The sequence below is a fragment of the Vitis riparia genome, chromosome 13 (genome assembly GCF_004353265.1).
Source record: "Vitis riparia cultivar Riparia Gloire de Montpellier isolate 1030 chromosome 13, EGFV_Vit.rip_1.0, whole genome shotgun sequence".
Taxonomy (NCBI): Eukaryota; Viridiplantae; Streptophyta; class Magnoliopsida; order Vitales; family Vitaceae; genus Vitis; species Vitis riparia.
The window spans coordinates 27577945-27590894 of NC_048443.1; the positions used below are offsets into that span (position 1 = coordinate 27577945).

Consider the following 12950-nt stretch of genomic DNA (forward strand, 5'->3'; position numbering starts at 1 on the left):
TCCATCTTACAAACATGAGTAATTGGCTGCAGTCAATGCATCCAAGACATTACTTTTCTTTTTCTTGTTATAAATATTTTATAGGCCCTCCTTTCCTTATTCTGATTACATACAGATTTCTTGTTGAAACATAAGCAAACACAACCCTTATTTCCTTATTTTACACATCACCTCCATACTAAAACACACACAACACTTCTTCATCCTCACACACACCCTTCTGCAGACACAAAACTAGAGTATATACTCCTTCAGACATGGGAGTATGCCATCAACACTGCTGAAACAACCGAAAAGATGATGCTGAATCCGGCCCGGCCGGACGCCCTCATGGCACTGTTTGGAGGTGGGAAGGTAGCATTGGGAGGAAAATCTGCAAAAATCATAGGTTTTTTCATTTGTTTACTTAGATTCATATTTTTTCAACAATTTTGATATCCAATGAATGGAGGAAGAGTCATGGTAGGTACCACTATCATTGCATCCTTTTGTAATAGTGTAATTGATACTCGGCACAGTATTCTCATCTGCAAACTCGTAATCCTGCTTCACCAGAGAAATGCACTCCAGTACTGCCTTGGTGTGTTCGGCACATCCTCCTTTGCAGAAAGGATCAACATCGGAGTTGGTCAGATTTGGCCACCCTTTTTCTGTCAAATAATACTTCTCGTCGCAATGCTCTGATACCTGTCACATAGTGTCCACGGTAAGAATGCTATTTTTGTAAGGAGCAAGTCTCTCAACTATGTAGATATAATATGTTTTAACCTAAAAAGTTTATACATATATGGTGGACTTTTTCGGATTTGGGTTTAGTGAACTTTTTTCCTTATCCAAGTTGGGTTTGAGATATCACAATCACTAGGTATACAACATATATAGTGTCAAGAACTTTTTCCTTTATCCAATTTTGGATATCACTATAACCCTTCATGTAGAAAAGACGCTTTCATTGTATTTATGGCGTTGCAGAGCCAAACAAACACACCCCCTCACAGGGTCCAACAAAGGGTGAGGATCAACTCGAGTTGATCTTGCCCCACCGGATCAATGATCAATTCTGATACTATTTGTAATGACCCATTTTTAATCATGTAGATATTGTCCGCTTTGACTCTAAAAGGTGCTAACAACTTTAAAATAGGTTTATATAATTAAGAGGAACTCGTACATATATGATCACAAAAAAATTTCCCCTCCTAAAATATCACAATCTTCTAATGGGATGTTCATGAATAAATTAGCTGCACATGATAAAGAAGCAGGATGGATTACATTTAGCATGCACTGGTAGACGCTCAAATACTGAATAAATGGCGTTAAATTCACGTTTTTGGTGGGATGATACTTGTCGTCATATTCTGGATCTGCAAAACAAAATTTCTTAAGATTAGCTCCAGCTTATTCCTCAATCAAATGGGTGGGTGGGTCTTGAGGGAGAGGGAGAAAGACCTGCATTGGTGCCGCAGACGAGAAGAGAAAGCATGAAAAAGCCACAAAGCAGCCAAACAACTCCTCTAAAGCTCCATGATTTCTCCATCTCAGAGCCTTTCTAGTAGTGATCAACAATAGGTTTACAGAACAATTTTCTGGTGTACACAAGCCTTAACTGTCTAGGGAGAAGTTTAAATAGAAAAGATCAAAAGGGTGAAGAATGATATAGCCTATAGAATCAATCATCCCCTGTATATGCTCAAAGAATATTCTGGGAAGACCTTGGATATATACAACACAACAGACAATAGACAAGAAGAGTGTTCAACCTAACTGATAATCCAAAAACCAAGCATTAAAAGATTAAAGAAGAAGAATTAGCATAAAATGGATTTATTGGTTGTACCGGTTTTCCAAAAAATCGATAATTTCAATGGGAATTTCTTGTGCAGGAACAAGAAGAGCTGTCAAAGTTTCCAAACTAAGAAACCTCCTTACCTCCCCTGGGCAGCTGTCAAAGTTTCCTCTCATATTATATATTGAGGCCTTTTCATCATTGATCCATGTTCTTCAGCTCTGGTAACCTGCTGCTCTGGCCATGGCGGATGGAAGTCAAGCCATCTTCTCTGCTCTTGATAATGCCAAGACTCAACTCTACCATTTCAAGGCCATTGTCATAGCAGGGATGGGGTTCTTCACTGATGCTTATGATCTCTTTTGCATCACTGCTGTCACAAAGCTAATAGGCCGCCTGTATTACTATGATCCCATCAAGAATGAGCCAGGGAAATTGCCTACTAATGTGGGTAATGCCATTACTGGTGTGGCCTTATGTGGAACACTGGCTGGGCAACTCTTCTTTGGCTGGCTAGGTGACAAGCTTGGGAGGAAGCATGTCTATGGGATCACTCTTGTCACCATGGTGGGATGTGCTGTGGCATCAGGCCTTTCCTTTGGCTCCACAGCTCATAGCGTCATCGCTTCACTCTGCTTCTTCCGGTTCTGGCTGGGGTTTGGCATTGGAGGGGATTACCCCCTCTCTGCCGTCATCATGTCTGAGTATGCTAATCAAAAAACCCGAGGCGCTTTCATTGCTGCAGTGTTTGCAATGCAGGGGATAGGCATTTTGGTTGCAGGGGCTGTGTCCATGATTGTTTCCAAGGCCTTCTTGGTTGCTTACAAAGCTGAAGTGTTTTCCCAGAACCATGTCTTGTCTACTCAGCCACAAGGGGACTTTGTTTGGCGGATTGTCCTCATGTTTGGTGCTGTCCCTGCTATGCTGACCTACTACTGGCGGATGAAAATGCCGGAAACCGCCAGGTTCACAGCCTTGGTTAAGGGAAACCATGAGAAGGCAGCTGTAGATATGGCAAAAGTACTTGAACAGGACATAGTTGTAGAAGAATCAAAACCGAAAATTCCAGTAACTCCCAGCCCTTCATACGGGTTGTTGTCCAGGGAGTTTGTTAAGAGGCATGGTCTTCAGCTTCTAGGGACTACCAGCACCTGGTTCTTGTTGGATATCGCCTTCTACAGCCTTCAACTCACACAGAAAGACATCTACCCTGCAATAGGACTAGTACCAAAGGCCTCGACAATGAATGCAATAGAGGAGGTGTACAAAATCTCCAAGGCAATGTTCCTGGTTGCCCTCTTTGCAACTGTACCTGGGTACTGGTTCACTGTCTTCCTCATAGATAGGATTGGAAGATTCATAATCCAGCTAGGCGGGTTCCTCCTGATGTCCATTTTCATGGCGGTGATTGGATTTCTCTATGATGATCTCAGAGGAGATAAGGAAAAGTGCCCCAAGGAGTCAACCAATGAATTCTGTGAGGGTAAACCATACTTGTTTGCAGTTTTATATGGGCTCACCTTGTTCTTTGCCAACTTTGGACCAAACAGCACAACCTTCATTGTGCCAGCAGAGCTTTTCCCGGCCAGGTTCAGGTCGACGTGCCATGGTATCTCAGCAGCAGCAGGGAAAGCAGGGGCCATTATAGGGGCATTTCTGGTGCAGAGTTATACACAGAATGTGGGTGGTATCAAGAGGGCAATTGTGGCTTTGTCTATAGTGAATTTGATTGGGTTCTTCTTGTCTTTCTTGATTCCAGAAACAAAAGGCAAGTCACTAGAACAACTCTCTGGGGAGGACCAGAATGGAGGTGATGGTGAAGGAGTCGTCAAAACAGATGAAAAAGTTTAGTCCTTAAATACTGGTTGCTAAGCTCTTGGACCGTGTACTGTAAATTTTGCCATGAAGGATGCTTATGTAGAAAAATAAAATATATCATGGCCCATGCAGGTCTCGAACCTGCGACCTTCGCGTTATTAGCACGACGCTCTAACCAACTGAGCTAATAGGCCAATTGTTAATTAAAATTTTTATTTCAATACATAATTATAAGAAGTACATTTCACACTTCAATTGCACTCCAAACTATTGCATTTCAATTGTCCTTGTCATCTCCCATCCTTCAACAATTTCACCACATAAAGAAGCAAATGCCTTTATGCATTCACCAATGGAAATCCAAAAAAAAAAAATCATATGTTCTCTAGGAGAATTGAATTGGATATGAGTAGGCCTAGTGGCATCCCACAGAAGCTGCAGCCTTAACAAGAAGGCCAAATAGCAGAAATGGGGTGGAGAAAAAGGGGCTATGGTCGCTCTCCAAAACGTACACATCAGAAGGCGGCCACCTCTTTATCATCGCCTCTTGTTGCGCCGGTTTCACCACGTTGTCATGCATCGTCTTGATGTAGACCCGGGGCACCTTCTCTATATCACTAGTTTCTGAAAACTGGGCGCTGCGTATTGCAGGTAATGGACCCGGTCGCAGAAGCATTGCCGCCAAAGTGGAATCCTGAGGAAAAAACCAATACCACAGTTCATACTTGGAGAGAGTTGACCGATTTACATGTTTTTCTCCCTTGAGCAAATCAAAGAGCCGAAGGACCTGGGCAATTTCCATATGGAAAAATGGTGCATTCTCTGAAATGTTCTTCAGAACTACTGGATGAAAAATGATGGGTTTTTTTCTGAATGATTCTCATAGGCCCTAACTATTTTTTGGCAGACTCTGATCAATTTAAATATTTTTTTCTCCGTTGACCGGAGCAAAGAGCTAAAGAAGATAGCCAATTCCATATGAAAGATGGAAGTATTCTGTGAAATGTTTCTGTTTTTCTGAATGTTTCCCAGATGCCCTCACTGTTTTTTTGCAGACTCTGTAACATGGCATTTACAGATGAAAGCTTCCATCCAAAAGAAAGAATAAAGCACTGAGAGAAATATATTTGGGGTGGTTTGTATTTGTGATGGCAAAAGTTGGGTGGGAATGGTACAATTAAAAGGCTGAAAAAAAGAAAAGACGGAGCCACAATCAATGGTCCTTAAAATGAAGGGACAAGTGGGGGTATATGGTACATTAAAGCATGACATGCTGACAAATGACTGTAGAAGCATTGAGAAGATGCTATACTGCCATTTTAATAGAGACACTATACTGTAGCAGTTCCATGTGCCCTGCATTGCGGGGCCATGTTTGTTCTGTAAAGGGTCCAAATGTACAGTCCCTAGAAGAGATGGGTTCAACTTCCTTTTCAAATATAGATTTCAAGTTTTGAGATCAAGCAAATCTCTTTCACGCCGTATAGGTTAGAAACTTAGAATTAATCAACCTTCATTCTTCATAAACTTACAGGCAAATATGATGCTGTGATAGAGAATTCAACAAAATTTTCATTTTCAAACCACTCAAATCATCCATTGAAAACTATGAAACAAGTGTAGAGGAATGGTAGCTATAGAATCACCTCCAGAGGGCTCATATTGTATATGATTTTCCGCTGAAATTCTTTCTTAATAACGGCACTAATCGGACTCTGATCGGCTCCAAATTCTACTTCATAAACATCACCAAAATCCGATAAGTCGGGAACTCCCTGTTCGTCAACAAAATAAATATATCAGTCTCGAAAGCCGGTGCTGCATGCATGACACGTGGCTAAAAAAATTACAGAGGATTATTTTAATAATTTTATATACACAGAGTGCTTAACAACCACCATTTCGTGAATACAGTTGTCAAGAACGGCGTCGTTTTTACCACGACGGAACCGAAAATTGAGAATAGTGAAACGAGAGCGACTTAGGAGAAATTTACATCCATGCGATCCTCATCGGTCATGAATCCCAATCTCAGCATCGTGGCTGCGACGTACACGGCGAGTTCGATCTTCTTCGCGAACCGGTGACTCGCCTGAGTCACGCTCAGCCCTCCGGCACTGTGGCCTACCAGAATCACCTGAAAGAACACTCTCCAAAGCTTCAATCAAGCAAATCAGACAACTCGTGATGCTGAGTGAGAGAGATAATAGAGAGTAGTGAGTAGAGACGACCTTCTGATTCTCCGGCAGCTCCGAGAAGAAGTCGGTGAGAGGCTTGCTGTATTCATCGAAGGATTGGACGGAGCTAGCGTCGGAGCGGTGGATTCCGCCGCTGGTGAGCTCGATGCAGCTGACTTTGTAGCCGGAATTCTCCATGAGGCACCGGAGCTTGTACCAGCACCAAGCTCCGCCGCCGATGCCGTGGATAAGAACGAAGTGCGGCGCCTGCTTCGAGGTCATGTCGGTAACTCTCATCTCCTCTCCCTTAGCTTCCACGCTCACCGCTCTGGCTCTTCTCTAAGCTTCTGCTCTATCTTTCATTTATAGTTGGAGTAGTCTCACATTTTTATGATGATCATACATGAGTATCAATCCCATGTCCACCAGTCCATCGTAGATGCTGTGAGTCTCACACGTGGCATAATATCATTCGTCCCAACACTATCCTGATCTCTATTAAAAATAATATATTTTAGATTTTTAACCAATAACCTTATTTTTAGAAAAAAGTTAATAATAATAACACTTGGCAGGTTTTAATATTTGTCTGACGAGTCCAGGTGTCACAATGTTGAACCGCTCACACCGAGCGTTCCCTCTACCACAAGCCACGTAAGCCTTCCACTTGAATAATTGCGCGTTCATTTCAAAAAGAAATCCTTGTAAATGGAGATGGACCCTCGAAAAACGCAGGAGGAATTTTGGTTTTCTTAAATTATTTATTTATTTATTTTCTTTGAATAGTTAAAATAATTTATTATTCTAAATTTCGGGTTTCCAACATTTATTTTCTTTATTTACTTATTTTTATTGGGCCGGCAGTGTCATTTTTATTTTTTCAAAATTAATATAATTATATATTTGTATTCAAATATGCCAGCTGGATCCATGTTTTTCCTTTTATTTACATTTTCTTGGGTCTAATAATTTTTTATATTAATTATGGTTGACGTGTCTATTTTGCACCCGACATTTTGCCCATTCGTGGCCTATTCTACGAAATACGTTAAGGGCGTGTTTGGTATTTTTTTATTTTTAAAATTAAAATTGAAAATAAGAAAATAATAATAATATATCGATAACTTATTGAAATAATTTTGTGTTTTTATAAATAGTAGGACATGAAAAAATTATTTGATTAAAACAATGAAAATCCCACAATGATTGGAGACATTGTAATTTAATGAAAATTTCCGAAAAGGTGTGGACGGTGAGAGCAAAAATTATTGAACAGTGAAAAGTAAAAAAGAAAGGAGGTGACGGGGATTAACTGCTTTTAGTTTTGGAAATTGACGGCCTTCAATTCAATGCCGTCAGCATCTGGTAAAAGATAAGCCATTTTCAGGTCAGCCATGGAAGTCTGAATCAGGTCACTTTCCTCTTATCCATCTACCCATTTTTAATCTTTCCAACACTTCATTTTATTTTATTTTTTTTAAGAATTGTATTCAAGTATTAGAACGAGTCAAATTGTTTTATAAAATTATTAATATGAATACGAATACTCTCGTTCTATTTTAATGGATATCCAATTCATTTTGATGAGGTTCGACTCTTGACACCTCATTGTTTCGAGTAAAAGCATTTGGAATGAGTATCTTGTCAAAGATAACAATTGACATCCAACAACATATACGACGTGAGTCCTACGACAAGTTCAAATATTAGAATGAGTCAAATCGTTTTATGAAGTTATTAATATGTATATGAATATTCTTGTTATATTTTAATAGATATTCAATTCATTTTGATGAGGTTCGACTCTAACGCCTTATTGTTTAAAACCATTCAATGTAATCGAGTAAAAACATTTGGAATGAGTATCTTATCAAATATAACAATTGACATCCAACAACATATAGGATGTGGGTCCTACAACAAGTTAAGTCATGTCATCATTCCAATGGTACGAAGCTAAGCATGTCATTAGAGCATGCCTTGTGCAAAGTCCATATTATCTCATGAGATCATGGATATTTGACTACAAGAGGAAAAAGATAATCAATGGAAGGCACATGGAATCCCATTTAGCATTGAGTGCATCCATGGTTACCAAACAAGCTTTTAATGCAAGTAGATTATACATTGTAATTTCTTATGTTTCCTTATGGAAATTAGTCCATAAATACCTTAATTGTTCATGCTCTATACCTTCATCTTATACGATTGTATATTGTACATAGTGGACGATTGACAATAAGTTTTTTTGGGTACGAGTTATCCTTGAAACTAAAGATAAATAGGATGGAGACGAGTTTGCCCTTTCACCTATCTTGCCTTGATTATAAATGCACGTATAATTAAATTTAAATTTTTTTAAATAGGTGAAATAATCTTCATATGTATGAATTTAATCCCTTTCGTGTTTTTATTTGAAAAGTAACTTATTTTTTACATAGATTTCTTTAACTATTTCAAGAATTTGTGTGTATGTTTTAAAACAAAAAGTTATTTTTACAATAAAAAATAAGGACATTTTTGACAAAATAAGACTAAAAAATGAGGAATAGTTAGATTTCTAAAATTAGGTTTTCAATGACCTTTTAAATCAAATTACTCATTTATTTTCACCCTTGTCTCAATAGTAATATTAACTTTAAACCATTCTCAAATATTTAATGAGTGTTTATTAAGATTTTCCTTAGAAAAATATATAAAAAGCGTAGTATATAAACATTAATATTGGATTTATTCAAACTTTGTCATCTAAAATTTTAAATATGTTTTATTATGCCGTATGATATATATATATCAAATCCAAATCTTACAAGTTCAATATTTTAGGAGAATTGATAGTTCAACATGGTATCAGAACATAATTTGACCCGATGTTATGATTTGAGTCATCTCTCCATAATTTACCTATTGAATTTTCCTCTTAAATTTGAAAATTTTGATTACATTTTTCAATTTCTTGCTATTGATAATTAAGTCAATGCGATCAACTTTATTCAAACTTTATTGTGTGAATTTTTACATCCATTTTGATGAAAATCCCAATAAAGACCATAGTGGTCAAAACATAATAATCAATTTTGAAAATTTCTATCATATTTGACAAGTTCTTGCTCCAAATGATACAATTTTTGATTTCCAAACAATAGGGTGTAAGAGAGCAAATGAAGGAAGAATTGTGTCATTTCAATGGTGACAATGAGGGTAGCCAGTCAGGGATTGAAAAGTTCAACACATCCCTTGTCGGCAAATTATGCAAAAGCAAATCAACACCTAAATTAAACAATTGAAATTTGGAAATAATAAAATAAATAAGATTAGAATAAAAATATTAGATTAATATATTGATGTAGACATGGGTTTTGGAAAATGTTTGTTCTAATTCAGAAGCTGACACCCACTAGGTGCCAATTTAACTTCTTAGCTTGCATCCACATGTCCGTTTAAAACGAAAGTAAGGTTTCTGAGTTGAAGGGTCAATAGGATTTTTATTTTTTTTATTTTGGTGGCCTTATATTATAGATATAGGTTTTTTTTTCTAAGTTTGGGTTAAATTTAGTAAATTTTATCCCAAAATTTATCAATTTATTATTGTATTTATCATTTAATTTTTATCATATGTATTACTTTAATTTTTAAAATTTAAAAAATATATAAATTTATAAAAAATTGTTGCGTTAATAAACATAACTTTTTAAATATTTTTTATAAAATATTTGTTTTAAATAATAAAAAAAAACTTGAATAAAGAAAATTATCGATATAAGTTGAAAATTGTTAGTGTATCGAGTTTGCAGCTACGAACTTCTCATTTTAGGTCATTGAATGTGGATACATGAGTAAATAGCATAAATAAACAAGATTAAGGTACAGAATAATGAAATAAGTTTTAATACAAAATAATGAATATAGGAGTATATACCGATTTTGAGATTTGTTTTGTTCCGCTCTTCAGCAATTATTGATTTAAGTAAGAGTCGTGTAAGTTATAATGATTTTAATAGAAAAATTAGTAAAAGAAAATTATCAAACGATTTTTTTCTAAAGAATTTGAACTAAAAATTTAAATGACTTATTTTTTAGGTAATATAAATATTTCAATAAAATTTAATTTTCAAATAAATGAATATAAATAGATTAATATAATTTGGATAGAAAGTTATTAAACAAGCATGAATAATTAAAATTAGAGTAATTTTAATTTCAATTTATTTATTAGATTATTTTTAAAATTAATCACATTACTCTAAGTTTAAGTTGTGAATGAAGCCTGTAAACATGATTATATTCCACATTATTTAATTTAATTATTTTAATGCTAAAATGGTGTTCAAGGTCAACAAGACTTTAATATTTTGAAATTTCCCTTAAGAGATCTTGATCTTCTAAGCATGCCTTTTCCTCAACATATATACATAGAAAATCAATAATGAATGTGGGGAGGCCTTTTCTAAGACGGAAGCCAACAATGGAACTAAAAGTTGGATGGAGGCCTCCATGCACTACGAGCCAAGAGAGAGTATTGATTGGATTTGGATCATTATTGAAGTAGCTTTTGTTGGAGGAACCTAGAAGAAGGTAAAGGTTGTCGAGCCATGTAAAAGGAGCAAACTCGTTTGGTAACTGTTTTTTTTTTTAATATTTTTTTTTGTTATTTCAAAAATAAAAAAAAGTAAAAAAACAAAAAAATATTTTTTCTTTAAAATAAGAAATACGTGGCATGTTTGGTTGTTGTTTTTTAAAACTGTTATGGAAAACAGTTTTTGATAATAGTTTTTAAGAACAATTTTTTGTGTTTTCAAAAAAAAAAATTTGTGTTTGGAAACTGAATTATAGAAAACAATTTTTGTTATCAAGAACAAAAAAAAAAAATGTTTGATTGAGTTAATAACAAATTTTTTAAAATAAGTAAAACAAAAAACATGTATGATTTTTTTTTTAATTAATAAAGTATTTTCTTCCATTAATTTGATATTATAAATATATAAATAATTTTTATATGCACAATTCATTTAAATTTTAAAAAAAAAAATCCATTTTGAAAATTTTACACTAGTTATATTTTCTTAAATAAATGATGACTTTGTCACTATGTGTAAATATATTAATTTCAATAATTTAAAAAAGAAAAAAGAGTTTGCGAGTGGGGGTATAGTGATTGGGTGGAGCTCATATTTGTGAAAATACAAAAAATCTATTATTTGAACAGTGAAAAAATAATGAAAATATTTTTTTATTGTTCTAAAAAAATGGCTTTTGAGAACACATAAAACACAAAAAACAAAAACACATCTCTTTCCCCAAATAAGGTTTTTGTATTTTTTGTTTTCAATTACAAAAAACAATTCTTAAAAATAGGAACTAAATAGGCTCATATTGTTTTTACTTATTTTTTTATAATTATTTTAAAAATAATTATATAAATACGAAATATAATAAAAAATAAAGTACTACATATAAAAATTATATTTAAAATATATAAAATAAGTTAAAAACATTGATAATTATCAAATAAAGTTTGTTATACAAAACAACATAAAACAATTTTAAAAATTTGTTTTGAAAAATCGTTATCAAATATGGCATTAATCACCAAACTTCATGCCCTAAAAGTAAGTTGTGGATGATGATCATGGGGAGATGGATGACATATTATCTTTTTATTTGGAGACAAAAGTTATTTTGTTTTTTGTTTTAAATACTTATCCTAATGGGAATTAGTTGTCTTGGTTATAACCAAGTCTTGTGAGTTAGGTTTTAACTTATGTGTTTGGTAGTAGAAAAGGACTACATGAATCTTATTGGAAAGTGAGTCATCCAAAATGGGATAATGTTACAAAAATCATCACTTTAGACTCTCCTTATTTCTAAAAGCATATTTGTTGGTGGCCAATTAACCCAAACTTGTACAAGTCCCACCCAATTCAAACTCAATACAATGTTTGGATAAATTTAGACAAATATTTTTAATATTCGAGTTGAGTTTGGGTTAAGTTTTTTTAAGCTAAACTCAATTTGGGTTGGGTTCGAACTAAGGTTTAAATAATCTCAGTAGAACCCAAACCCTATTTAATGTTTTTATAATATTAATAATGTTTATATCCTACATAATAATAATATTCATTTTTCTTTTTTTAGATTTTAAAGAAAAAAATATCAAATTATAGTTATATTATATACTTTTTCAATTTTTTTAGAAAAATACATAATTTTATTTATATTTTAATTACTATCTTCAAATTTTATCCCATATACTATTTAAAATATGACATAAACATATAAATTTATTTTTTTCTTAAAAAAATACCACTATTGATATATTTTGAACCATGCAACCCAATCAACTCAAATAATGAGTCTAAACCAATCAACCAAAGTTTAAACCAATTAACCCAAATTTAACTCGAACAATTCGAGTTCAACCCAAGTTTAGAAAAAAGATGTTGGGTTGAGATCGAGTTGAATGTCTCGGATTGAAGGTCGTGTTGGGTTAATCTTAGGTTCAATTAGCCATCAACCCAATCAGCCAGTCCAAGTTGTTGCCCTATAAAATAATGATTAATATTTTTCTATAAATAATTATTTATTATGTAATAAGTTAAATGTTTAGACCTATTGATAATTTAACATGATATTAAAACTTATAAGATTTTCTTAAAAAAAAAAAAGGGTTTTTCATATGAAATTAAAGGGCTTATAAGCTGAGTTTTTACTTTTGTATTTTTTAAAAGAAGGGAGAAAAAAATGATAAAAAAAAAGTTCATAAAAGGAATTTGCTCATTAGTAAATTTTAGTAAGGTAATTATTGTAAAATGGAAGAGATGTCCAAAGTCTGTGAAGTGGAGAGGCCACATTTGACCGCCCCCTTTAGTGCTTCACAATAATGCTGACCTCCACTCCCTCGAGTGGGAAAGAAAAGAAAAAAAAAAAGAGTAAATTTTGGAGTGATGAAATAAATTAATAGAAATTAGAACAAAAAAATCAAATATAATAATAATTAGTTTTAAATAATATATAAAAATAATTTATTAATTTTAAATTTATATATATTTTTTATTTTTTGTTACTATTTTATTTTCCTTATATTTATTTGAACTCAAACAATGTCTTACAAAAGTAACAAAACTATCACAAAAGAATTTTAAATTATTATTAAATATACTAAATTA

General features: G+C 33.7%; 3 protein-coding genes and 1 non-coding gene across 4 annotated transcripts; 1 reads left to right on the forward strand and 3 right to left on the reverse strand.

Annotated features, from left to right (window-relative positions):
• Window positions 1-47: 47 nt before the first annotated feature.
• On the reverse strand, window positions 48-1606 carry LOC117927444. The gene is made up of 4 exons (XM_034846926.1): window positions 1453-1606; window positions 1276-1367; window positions 471-687; window positions 48-373 (listed from the first exon to the last, which is right to left on the reverse strand). The coding sequence occupies exons 1-4, from the start codon at window positions 1538-1540 to the stop codon at window positions 252-254; spliced, it is 519 nt and encodes a 172-aa protein (XP_034702817.1). The 5' UTR covers window positions 1541-1606; the 3' UTR covers window positions 48-251.
• Window positions 1607-1964: 358 nt separating this feature from the next.
• LOC117928494 (probable inorganic phosphate transporter 1-3) lies at window positions 1965-3640 on the forward strand. The gene has a single exon (XM_034848371.1). The coding sequence runs from the start codon at window positions 2033-2035 to the stop codon at window positions 3638-3640; it is 1608 nt and encodes a 535-aa protein (XP_034704262.1). The 5' UTR covers window positions 1965-2032.
• An 87-nt stretch (window positions 3641-3727) lies between these two features.
• Window positions 3728-3801, reverse strand: TRNAI-AAU. Its single transcript has one exon. It is a non-coding gene; the product is annotated as a tRNA-Ile (tRNA).
• Window positions 3793-6124, reverse strand: LOC117927653 (methylesterase 17). Its single transcript, XM_034847282.1, has 4 exons — window positions 5839-6124; window positions 5604-5744; window positions 5254-5382; window positions 3793-4301 (listed from the first exon to the last, which is right to left on the reverse strand). The coding sequence occupies exons 1-4, from the start codon at window positions 6079-6081 to the stop codon at window positions 4023-4025; spliced, it is 792 nt and encodes a 263-aa protein (XP_034703173.1). The 5' UTR covers window positions 6082-6124; the 3' UTR covers window positions 3793-4022.
• Between the last annotated feature and the right edge of the window lie 6826 nt (window positions 6125-12950).